The following is a 12359-nucleotide window of genomic DNA, read 5'->3' on the forward strand; positions in this document are numbered from 1 at the left end:
AAAGCATTTTAGAATATTCCCGATTTAGTTTACCTTAATCTAGATGCTTTTGGTCTCTTACATAGAAAACAAGACAAACTTGGGCAATTCTGTATTAATGTAGGCTAAAATAATACTCTGTTTTTCATTTTAGGGACCTGTGGGAGTTAAGAATATCTCTCCTATGAAAATTTGCTGCTTCTACAGTCTTCCTTCTTAGTATGCAATCCATGATTTCACTTGATACACCGATCTGAAGAAGCTAAGAGTAAGCAAGGTGTAACTACTCTTTCAAAATGTTAAAAGTTCAGCAGTGTGTAGCAGCTGATCGGATCCCCAAGAAAAAGCGATACATTTGTGACATTTGCTATAAGCAGTTTGAAACGCCATCAAAATTAGCTAGGCATTACCTGATCCATACTGGTCAAAAGCCTTTTGAATGTCAGGTATGCCATAAAACATTTAGGCAGCTAGTCCACCTGGAGAGGCACCAGTTAACCCACAATCTTCCTTTCAAGTGTATTGTTTGTCATAGAAACTTCAAGAACTTAATCACTTTTTTAAAGCATCAGCAGCTTCATAATGAAAATTATCAGAATGATACCAGTCAAGCAGAAGACTCTGTGAATTTTGAGCAAGACAGGGTCACTTATGGCATATTCCAGTGTTCTATGTGCTGGAAATCTTTTACAACTGAAGAGAGGTGGATGCTGCATCAGTGCCTGAAGGCAGATCATCTACATGGTGCCAGCAGGAGAAAGAAAATCCATGCTTGTGACTCCTGTAACAAGACATTTCCATCAAGATCTAAGTTAGAAAGACACTTCCTCATTCACACTGGCCAGAAACCTTTCAAGTGTTCTTCATGTGGTAAATCTTTCAGACAGTCAACACACTTGAAAATTCATCAGCTCACACACACAGAGGAAAGGCCTTTTCAGTGCTGCTTTTGTCAGAAGGGGTTTAAAGTACAGAGCAAACTCGTGAAGCACAAACAGCTCCATGCCAGAAATAAGACTTTCCCTAATATTTTATGCAAAGCAAAGACTCTTAAATATCCCAAACTAGAGAACCTGTGGGAAAGAAAGAGGGAGAATTGCACAAATGCTGACACTTACAAGTCACAGGAGAATGACCCACATGATGCTCACTTGATTTATACTGTGCCCTTCCAGTGCCCAGCATGTGAGCAGTGTTTTGAAACGGAGCAGGTTCTAAGTTTGCACAAATGTTATCTGAGAGATGGCAAAAGTTCAAGTAAAGGTACAACAGCACGCAGCCACACCAGCATCGTGCAAAATAAGATTCTAAGGAAGCGGAAGCGTACTGGAGGAAAATCAACAGATTTTTCTCAGACTGACAGCAAAAAAATAAAATCGGGTCACTCTAAAAGTCCTGACCTGGTTGCAGCTGGAGATCAGCGTTCTGAGCAGCGTGCTTCCACTAAACCTTTCAAGGATTGCCACAGCAAGCTTGACATGCACAAGGCACTCCCTAATCGGATGAAAAGAACATTTGCTGTGCCATTACCTTGGCAAGAGCACCCACAACCTCACGACTTTGGAATGAATTTAAAAGGTATGCTTGCTGGTGAGAGCATGTTAAACATCCACGATTCACTGCATAATAAAGATGATGCTTTTTATGGTTCATCAGATGATGGTTTCTTTGATAATCCTGAAATATTTCACTGTTCTTTTTCAGCTTCTGCTAAAAATATACATAATAGACACAAAGTGTGTAAATGTGACAGATGTGAAAAAATCTTTCCGTCTTCATCCAAACTTCAAAGACACTATCTTATACACACGGGACAGAAACCCTTTGGCTGTGATGTTTGTGGGAAGACATTTAGACAGTCAGCTCACTTAAAAAGACATCAGCTCACCCATACTGAAAAGAGAACCTGTAAAAGCCCTGTTTGCCAGGTAGAATTTGAAAATCTGAACAAACTTTTCAATCGTCAGGGGGATCACATTGAATTTAAGTCTTCTCAGCCTTTGGGTTATTCGGGTTATTCTCAAACAGCTTCGCAGGAATCTGGCTTTCAGGAACTGGAGCTCATTCAGGCAAACCAAGCAGCTGAAATCAAAGTCGAAACTGAGTCTGGGGACTTGGTTCTTGAGACCAGTGGTAGAAAGACACAGCCCTATTCGGGTAGTAAATCGTTGGAAGCAGAGCAAAGCTGTTACAATTATTGGCATGGTTTTTCTGAAGGCACTGAAAAAAGTGAGGTTGCTAACAAATTGTATCAATGCAGCATCTGCTTGAAAACTTTCAGATCACCTTCTAAGCTTAAAAGGCATTACGTAATGCATGCTGGACAGAAGCCATTTGAATGTTTAGTTTGTGGGAAAAGTTTCAGACAGGCCCCACATTTGAAAAGACATTGCCTTATTCACTTTAAGGAGAGCTTAAAGATGAGTTCTTCTGAGCAACAGCCAGAGAATATATTGCTTTTATCAAAACTGGATAATGCACTATGAAATGATATATTAAATTTTTTGGTTGCAAAATCATTAAAAGGCTTGTATTATACCAGCAAGTGACTGAAGGAGATTATCTTTTCCTGTTATGGAGATGACCTGGTGAAGAGTTAATCTACTGTCTTCAGAAGTGTCTGCTTGATACAATTTGTGATGAATGTGAGATGCATAAACCAAGCAACAAAAAGTCACTTTTTATTTTACTGAATTAATTTGTAAATATACGTTTTTACTGCATTAATAGTGTTGCAGCAATCTGCAGCACTTCATGAATCAGATATTTTAAAAGTTATACCTTTTCCCATATTGTATTTTATGGCATGCTCTCTACTGATAACTATCAGAAAAGATAAAAAGGTAATTTTCAGAATACAGAAAAAATGGTCCTTTTACTTTCTTCTGACTCCCTATGTGTTGCAAACACATGACACTTGCTGTATATATTTAATCCTTTTAAAAACAACCTATTTTTAGATAAAAGATGAAAACAAATTTAGAAAAAGGAGTAAAGTTCAATTAGAAAAAATATTTATGTGGTATAATATAACAGTTAACAGGAAAAAAATAACTTTTGTAATATGCTTGGAGTTGTGTGAATGAGGAATTAGATCTTTTCCCTTGTTATGATAAAATATAAGTAGATAAAGCAAAAATAGCAGTTTATAATCAATTAATCCATTTCACCACATCATTCTATCTAGTCCTTTGTATATCCCTTGCCTGTTCTAGCTTTTTCAGCCAATTTATACTAAACTTTTTTGCTGCAAGAAAAAAGACATTATCATTAACATTACAAATGGGCTTACTGTCTGTTCCAATCTCCTTCTCGTGTGAATATTGCACCAGTAAAAGAAATGCTCTCTGCAATGTGTTAATAACTCAGACGAGCAGTTTTGTGGAAAGTCATGTTCTCATTACATTAAATACAAGAGACTTAAAATTGCCTTTCACTCAAATTAAGTAATTCTGATTTTTTATTAATAGAATCTATAACTATAGTTTCTGATCAGTAGAGAGCCTTGCCCATTGTGCCTGTGGGGCTGGCAAAAAGTTTAAGTGCAGTGGAGCTTTCTTCATTATGAACAAGAATGAAGTTTGCTTTTTTTTTTTCCCTCTGTAAAAACTACCTTTTAGGTAGTTGCATACCTCTGTTATGCAACTTCTGATAAATTGAAACCTAACATTTTAACTCCTATTACTAAATTAAAATATATATATGATACAAGACGTTCTTTTCACTATTTGAAAAGAACCATATTTATTTAAGTAAAATGGCCTTGTTTTTTCTAATTTTGGAAATGTTTGGAAGAACAGATTTTTCTGTAGCATGAGCTTTGTAGTATTTGGTATAAATGAAGTGAATGCTGAAGGGAATTTTAATTTTATTTGTATACATGTTGTTCTTTCCTGTTTTCAGAGAGAATAAAACAAGGAAAGACACTCAAAAGCAGTCTGTAGTTACTGTGGGGTTTATATGATAGATGAACTCAGCACATTAATAATGTTTATATATTGAGATTTTTTTCTCCCTACATGAATTGTTTCATATTGAAAGACAGAATACTGTATAAAATGTTTTAAAAACGTATTGTAGAGCTCACCTAAAATACTTGTAATAAACTATTTTATTTATCTTGTACTTTTCTTGTTTGCATTATGTGCAACCCAGAGTTTTCAAACTCCATGACATTCAATATGTAGAAAAGCTTAGGACTGCATATTAAAATAACTAACTTTGCATTTTAGAACAGTAGGTTTTGTTTCAGATATTTTTAGTTGTAGAAATGAAATGAAAATATGTCTAAAGATAGTAAGATCTCTCTTAAAAAGTCAGTAATTAAAAAAAATGCTGTATTTGAGAGTAATGGTTAGAAAACACTAAACCTGGTGTGTTTTGGAAATATCAATTTGACTAAAATGAGGGGAAGGTAATATAGAAAGCTACTTTTCAGGGATGCAGAGACACACATAGAAAGTGTTACTACCTGACTTATTGGGAAACTCATGTAATCTTTGGGGCCCAGGGGGGTTCAGAAGGGCAGTAAGCACCCATTTTTTTATCTGGCTCTTTACCCCTGCATGAAAAGTTTTGTGCCAGTCTAAATTTATGCTTTGGGGGGATTATAGCATGAACTAGCCAGAAGGGATAAAGAGGTTTCTAAATAAAAACCAACAATAAGCTAACAAACAAACAAAATACCTAAGCTTGAAATCCTGTGTTTTTTGAAGTTAACAGTGAAATTCTCCCTTTACCTTTGAGAACAGGAGCTAGATTGGATTTTTCAGTGTTAACAATAATATTTTGTGTTATTCATTATTATGTCAGTCGTGTCCATAGTGTCTCATGCAAGTTCAGACCATCAGTTTTTCAAGTATCTGTGGTGGCAGACATTGTCTGTGGTGGCAGACATTGTCTGTGGTTTTGTTAGAATGCACTGGTGACTGAGAGTAATCATTTCAAAGTACAGAAATAGTGGTATTTTTTAAAAGTACATGCAGAACCAAAGCAATCTATAAACAGGAAAATAGTGTGTCCTCCTGTGTTAATACTGAGTTCTCCCCAAGGAGAACTTGGATGTATTCAGCATTGATTCAGCTTTGAGGTAGTTCTATGTGGAATAAAAGAAGAGCCAAATATTTAAAAGAAGCAGAACAAGATAAATGTGTTTGGTTTTCTTTTTAAGACACATAAAGTATGCAATACTAAATACACTGGGAGTACAGTACTAACTGATGACATTGTCTTGAGATAACTTTTTTTTTCCTGTGCTATCCTTGCAATCTTTGCAGAAAGTCAAAACTTGTAGAATGTATATAAATATTCCCATATATGTCTAGGGAAAAATCAAAAAGGAAAAAAAAACATCATAAAACACAGAATAAGTGTTTAGTCACTTTTGTAGCTATGTCTTACTGAATGTTTTCTTACTTTCCTGATCTGCTCTCACTATTATAGCCAGTGCCAACAGGAAAAGTTAGCAAAGCAAATGGGAGATAGACCCAAGAGAAACTTAATTGAAGTTAATGAGACATTAGGCTTCAGATTGGGATGCTGGATCTAATATTTGGTTTTCCTGGCTGTCTTCTTGTATAAAAGTCAAACTTTGGAATGCTTATTCTTGCAGCAGTAGCTCACTCAAGTAACACTTAGATAAATACAGTTGAATGACTCTTAAATCAATAGAACTATGGATTTGATCCTTCTAATGGCTCCTTGTAATAGTATTGGAAATGCATAAATCTCCTAAAATAACTAAAGTGGTAATGGTTCATTTTACTAGAATAAGGTTTTGTAGAATTTTAAAGTGCAAGTTTTAGCTTAATAGCCCAGTTTTATGGTCCAGTGGCTATGGATGAGGCGTGTCTGAAAGGCAGTCTGAAAGGAAAACTGAAATTACACAAGTGACTTTTCTGTGCTTTCATATACTTTTATTTTGTCCAGAGTGAGCAAATGAATTCCACTTCTTCATGTAATGACTAGTTCTGCCGAGCAGCTTTTAAAAGCATCTTTTTTAGCATCTGTAAAAAAAATTGAATCTTCAAAGTCCATGGAAGTTTTATTGAGGAGAAGTCAGCCTTATTCCAACAAAATCACTCATGAAAAGAACTGATAATTTTCAGAAACTGCCATTTTAACATGAAAGTGTCATTATGTCTGCCCTGAGTTCTCACAAGTCTTTGAATGGTGTTCAACTTCTGTACTCTGCCATTCCAGTTCCTGTCTGCTTCATGGCTCTGCTGTGTGACTTGATTCCTCTGCACACCTGATGGGATACGCAGTTGGGATACGCAGCTGAAATTCTTCCTCTTCACTGAAATCCCCTCCAATATCCCTGATCCCAATTTGTATGGATCGGGGCAATTCCTTATGTGACTGATGGAGAGTCACAGAGCTGCTTGTTGCTCATGTGCTGCCATGGGAAGCAAAATGGTGCCTGAGGATTTGAGAAGCTGACCAGCTATGGTGCAGGTTGTGGGTTGTCATTTTCACTCAAAGTGTAGAAAGAACAAATGGAAATAAATGGTGGCTGTCAGCATTTCCTGTGGCTGCTTCACTGCAATTTGCCTTGATGACATAGTGAGGGAGGGGAATACAGAGAATGATGTGGCCATTGCTATTTGTAAAAGTTAATTCTATTCCTAAACTAAAGAAAACAATTCTGGATGCTGTCTCCCACGTGTACTCCTAATGCCCAGTACTCACTTTCTGTTGACACAGAGGAAAACACCATCAGCAAATTTGCTGCGTTTCTTTTTTTTTTTTTTCCATTTTAAAAAGAGTATAAATTTTAGTGCTTACTATGTGCTTGCAAAATTAGCTTGCTGACCTAGAGAAACTTTATTTCATATTTTATACTCTGGGTTTTAGTAATAGGTAGCTGGGTAGTGAGAATGGCTTTGTAAGGATCCCCTCAAAAGCACCCAATAACATGTCTGAGGCTTGTGCAATAAACAAAGGAAAAATGTCAATTTGCCAACAAGCTGAAATAATTTGTTATATATTAATTTATGTCACAGTAAAAATTATTTTTAAGTAAAAGAAATTATATTTTTTATTACACCAGGGTGAGTTTTGTTGTTTTCAGTAGGTATTCTGTTTTACTACCATTTTATCTTCTTAAAATCTTGAAATCTTGTCATGCTAAACAAATGTCTTCCAAAAGGCTAGAAAATATGGAGAAAGGCAAGAATGAAAACTTTAGGAGACTTAAGGTAGGTGTCAGCATTTTAAAATTGTACTCTCTTGACTAAGGTTTATGCTGCATATTAAATATACTTGCGTTTTATCTGCAATCTGTTTATATATATGTATATATATTGTGAGAAAGGATGTGTGATCAAGAATCCACTTTTCCATGACTCTGCAAGTAAGACTCAACTTTCCATAAAATTTCTCATGCTAGCACTATCAGAAAAAAATTATTTGCCTTAGAATCTCATTTCAGTGATGAAGGCCTCAAGTTCTTCCATCAAACAGATTTATCTCAATTTTTTTGTGCCACAGGAATTTTATCACAACAGTCTCTCACAGGATTTCTAGCAAGTATTTCTAGAGCTTCACTGGAAATTGACATCTTATGTTCATAGCACTGTTCTGCTCCAGTTGGTAGGAACCTTGCTTAAAGTCTGGGAAAAGAATTAGAACAGCCCAAAGTCTGCTCTGACCTGAGCTGTAAGGCAAATGTGAGCCCAGCAAGAGAAAGCTACGAACAACCAAGTCCCGTATTTCCCCACCTCTTTCACTAGAGGCACTGCCTGCTATTCTGGGATATGAAAGCAGCTGGGTTGCTGAATTAACCATATTTTTCTCTAGTCATGAGCTCAGAATTTCCATTGAAGTTACTGTAAGTTTTGCACAAAAATCAAGGGCAGTACATTGGCCAGAATGTGTGCTAAATAAATATTTACACACAAATCAGAATGCTACTGACGGCTTCTTTACACTTTAAAATTCTAAATAATTTAAGAAGCATCTGTTACTGAACTGAGGCATCATTTTTGAAAGTACCCATATTTACCAAGTGGAAGTACACATATTTACTGAGTGAGTACCCATATTTAATGAGATGAACACAGTGACAAACTCTTGGACTATAAAAAAGCACATAAAATAGTAAAAGCAACATAATGTAATTAAAACTATAATGAACAGGCTGAACATTTAATTTTTGTGAATATTAACTGCTGTGAAGGATAGACTATAACCAAATGAATAACCCTTGTCATTGTGCCTAAGCTTTTTTACATGTTGAAAAATCCTCTGATCTTTTTTGAGAAGCTTTTCCAAATTATGTTTACCTTAAAGCAGGTTAAATCTCTGTTTTGTCCATCATTTCAACAGGTAAGAGGCACAGGAGCTTCCTGATCTTGTTTGAATAATGTACGTATTATTCCATTTCTATGCCATTCATTTCCCATGGTTAAAAAAACCCCACTTACTTCATTAACTTAGCAAGTAATAATTCAAAATGCTGCATATCCACAGTCACTTTCCTTCTTTGGTCAGAAGAAAATCTCTGTGTGCAAATTTGTACATAAACATGATGAGACTGGAACTTCTCATGTTCGTGGCTTTCTGTTTCAGAGCTTTTAACAGGGATGCCTCTCAAAAAAACCTGGTGTTAGGTGGAAAGCACAACAAGTGGGAGGTGAAAGCTGATTTTTAGAGATTCAATCTCCTAAGCTTTGCAGCCTTTCTGCACAGAAAGCCTACCCAACTTAGGGCATCATGTCACTGGGGCTGGAATTCATCTGCCCTAAATTAAGGCTTCCATCGTGCAGTAGGTATTTCCCCAAAGCTAAGCTTATGCATTTAGCATTATGCAATTATATTACATTGATAAAAAATTCCCATACAGCAGTAAGATGCACTCCAGATATCTAGATCTCAATCTTGAGAATCAGTTCTATTACAAATCACCTGGACCACCTTGATACTCTTGCCTTGTGCACAGGAAAAGAAAAATTCAGCCAACTCAGCCAATGTGAGGACCTATGTGTTTTTGATATTCTGCATATAGAATGCTACTGTCAGAAGAACTGCTGTTCCCTTTTGGAAAAAAATAATGTAGACTTCTCTTTGCCTATGAGTTATATACCCCAAGATCAAAGAGTATTCAACATACATAGAAAAGGGTAAAAACTCATAAGCAGCATAGCCACATTCAATGATTTTGGAAGGAAGAAGAGGCCCCTGTGTCTCTATGAGGACTAATGCAGGGCAGACTCAGCAGCCTTTATCATGCGCTGGAGCTTCAAGCCAAGCTTGGAACTGTGCTGCTGGAGCAACCCTTGGGTGGGAGAGCCTGGAGCAGTTTGACACTGTGTCCAGTGAGCTGCTTTTCTGTTTTGTTAGTGCAGTGTTAGGAAGGAACAGAGTCTGTCCTCTGCTTGGAGGCTGGGAATTTAGGAGAGAGAGTAGAGTTGCGACAGTATCCACCCCAGTGTTCAAGAGAGCAAGAGCCAAGGCGAAATTGCTGCTGCCCTCCTGGAGTGACCATGGGAATCATTGGTCCCTAAAACAAGGACTGCTTGCAGAATAATGAATAAGCTGATGCCTGTTCATAGTTTTGAAGGAACCAAGGTAATGCCATTTTGCACCCTAAGGGCAGTGCTGGTGTCTGTTACTTGCTTTGGAACAAAGCTTTCCCACCAAGTATTACGTAGGTGCAATATAGTATCCATACTGAGTCTGCTTCACTCAGTGCTGTGTTTAATTATGTCTAAGAAACTGAAAGATGGGAGATTCAAAGGATAAATCTCTGGTTTTGTGTAAAAGAGAAACTGGAAAAGGGAAACAACTTTTATATAAAACTATTTTTATATTGGAATTATGTATCAGGTGAATCTTGTTTTGCTAGTCATGTCTCAGTGAAGACCAATAGCAAACATTAAAATCAATTAATAGTAGAAATCCTTATAGATTATTTTTTCAGATTTTTCATTGCTAGAAATAAATAATTTCTATGACTTTTTCCTGTGACATTTAGGTAGAAGCTAAAAAAATCTAACAGTTAGGCTGGACAGAATGTAGGCTCAACCCCTGCTGATAATAACTAAACACTTCCTGACCCACTGATAATGTATTTGAGAGAGTACCATGGAGATAAAAGCAACAATTGGCCAGCTTATTGATGACCTTGGCTTGTGCAGTTTATGAAGAAGAGGAGAAAGGGATATTTTTCCTGGCTACAGTAGTACAGAAGGGCAAGCATCCAAAAGAAGAACAGGTAATTAAGCAAGAAAGCAGCATTGAATATAAATTGACCAGGGCTGTACGCAGCCTAGAAATTACTAATAGTCTTGAAAACTGCATCTATTCAAATGTGTGACTTTTTAAATAATACATGTCTTCATGAATGAATTAACAGATTGTTGAAGAGAAAGAATATTTGATTTTCTTGATGTGTTAAGTCAATGAGTCAAGAAAGATGGAGAACTTCACAGAAGGCTGTGGGGACAGTTTTTATCTTTCCCCTGACTACAAAGCAGTTTGGGGTGAAAAGTCACAGATGTACCACTACACTGGGGGAAACTGAGTGTAGCATTCAAGAGAGTAGTCTTAACAAACTGTTGTGAGGTGGGTGAGCACTGCAGATGAGGACACAGGTACAACACTGGTTTCATCATGCCTGGTCTCACCACCACTACTCCTCTTTAAAGGTTCAGCCACTCTTAAGGCTTGAAAGCCATGCATTTTGCCAGAGGACTAATTTATGTTTTGTTATTAATTTGGTGTCCTACTGTCACAGCAGTCTGTAACTAAACAATAGACCTTGGAGAGAAATATTTTGTGCATTATTTATAGGGAAGAAATCTTCATCAGTTTATTTGACATTGCCACCAAGGGATACCAGTTTTTAACTCCATTCACCCCAACTCTCTGGATGCAGCCAGTGTTTTATCCAGTGAAGAGTGCACTTGTCCAGGCCATAAGCAGCCAGTTTGTCCAGGAAAATGCTGTGGAAACTGTGTCAAAGGCTTTACTAAGGTCTAGGTAGACAACATCCACAGCTTTTCCATCATCCATTAAGCAGGTCATGTTGTCATGGAAGATCATAGCAGTCAAGCTCAATGTGCTTTTCATAAACTTGTAGTGAGATGAGGCAACCAGGTGCCACTAATTGCCAGGTAGTGGGCATGAGCTTGTGTTAAGCCCACCTGTGCCTGATTAGGGTGGACCCCAACTGCGCATGAGCAGGATTAAGGGGCCAATAAAAGGTGAGGCTCAAACTCACAGGCTCAGTTCAGTCCTGAGCAAGCCAGCAGAGAGGTCAGTCAAATCTGGAGCAATATCACTGATCCAGGCTGGTCAGCCCTGAGGGCAACAGACTCAGAGCGCTATTTGTGAGTTTCTGCTGGAACGCCTGTTGGACCTCAGAGTGCTGTGCCCTAAGAGAGGTTTGCCTTGCAACATAAACTTATGCTGACTGGGCCTGATTGCCTGCTTGTCCTGCATGTGCTATGTGATGGCACTCAAGATGGTCTGCTCCCTAACCTTTCCTGGCACTGAGGTGAGACTGACAGGTCTGTAGCTCCCTGGATCCTCCTTCTGGCCCTTCTTGTACATAGGTGTTACATTTGCTAACTTCCGGTCAGCTGGGATGACCCCAGTCAGCCAGAACTGATGATAGATAAGGCTTGGTGAGCACTTCTGCAGGCTCCCTCAGTACCCTTGGCTGTATGTCCCCTGGCCCTATAGACTTGTGTGTGTCTAAGTGGTGTATCAGATCAAAAACCATTTCCCCTTGGATTATGGAGGCTTCGTTCTTCCCCCCATCCCTGTATTCCAGCTCAGGAGCTGGATGCCCAGAGAACGACTGGTCTTACTACTAAAGACTGACGCAAAGACGTCATCAAGTACCTCAACCTTTTCCTCATCCTTTTTTACTGTTTTCCCCCACATCAAATAAAGGATGGACATTCTCTTTAGCCCACCTTTTGTTGCTAATATATTTATGGAAACTTTTTTATTGTCTTTCATTGTAGTAGCCAGATTAATTTCAAGCTGGGCTTTGGGTCTTCTAGTTCTTTTCCTGCATAGCCTAATGATGTCTTTTTAGTCACCCTGAGATACCTATCCCTTCCAAAGGCCATAAACTGTCCTTATTTTCCTGAGTTCCAGTCAAAGTTCTCAGTTCAGCCAGGACAGTTATCTTCCTCACAGGCTCATCTTTTGGCACCTGGGGATGGCCTTCTCCCATACCTTTAAGATTTCCTTCTTAAAAGAGCACGCAGCCTTCCTGGACTCCTTTGCCCTTTGGGATTGCTTCCCAAGGACTCTGTATACCACTCCCCTAAACAGGCCGAAGTGTGCTCTCTGTAAGTCCAAAGTAGCAGTTCTTCTGACCTCCCTCTTCTCCAAGAATTAAAGAACTTTACGATTTCATGATT

General features: G+C 38.0%; 1 protein-coding gene across 2 annotated transcripts; it reads left to right on the top strand.

Annotated features, from left to right (window-relative positions):
* The first annotated feature begins 207 nt into the window (after positions 1-207).
* Positions 208-2574, top strand: ZNF770 (zinc finger protein 770). 2 transcript variants are annotated; one of them, XM_030452573.1, is made up of 2 exons: positions 208-1557; positions 1684-2574. In XM_030452573.1, exons 1-2 carry the CDS (start codon positions 276-278, stop codon positions 2463-2465), a joined length of 2064 nt encoding a protein of 687 aa, XP_030308433.1. In that variant the 5' UTR covers positions 208-275; the 3' UTR covers positions 2466-2574. The 2 variants fall into 2 exon arrangements, with proteins under 2 accessions (XP_030308433.1, XP_008493484.2); XM_008495262.2 differs by having other exon boundaries at positions 208-2574.
* The last annotated feature ends 9785 nt before the right edge of the window (positions 2575-12359 follow it).

This window comes from Calypte anna, chromosome 5A, assembly GCF_003957555.1.
Source record: "Calypte anna isolate BGI_N300 chromosome 5A, bCalAnn1_v1.p, whole genome shotgun sequence".
Taxonomy (NCBI): domain Eukaryota; kingdom Metazoa; phylum Chordata; class Aves; order Apodiformes; family Trochilidae; genus Calypte; species Calypte anna.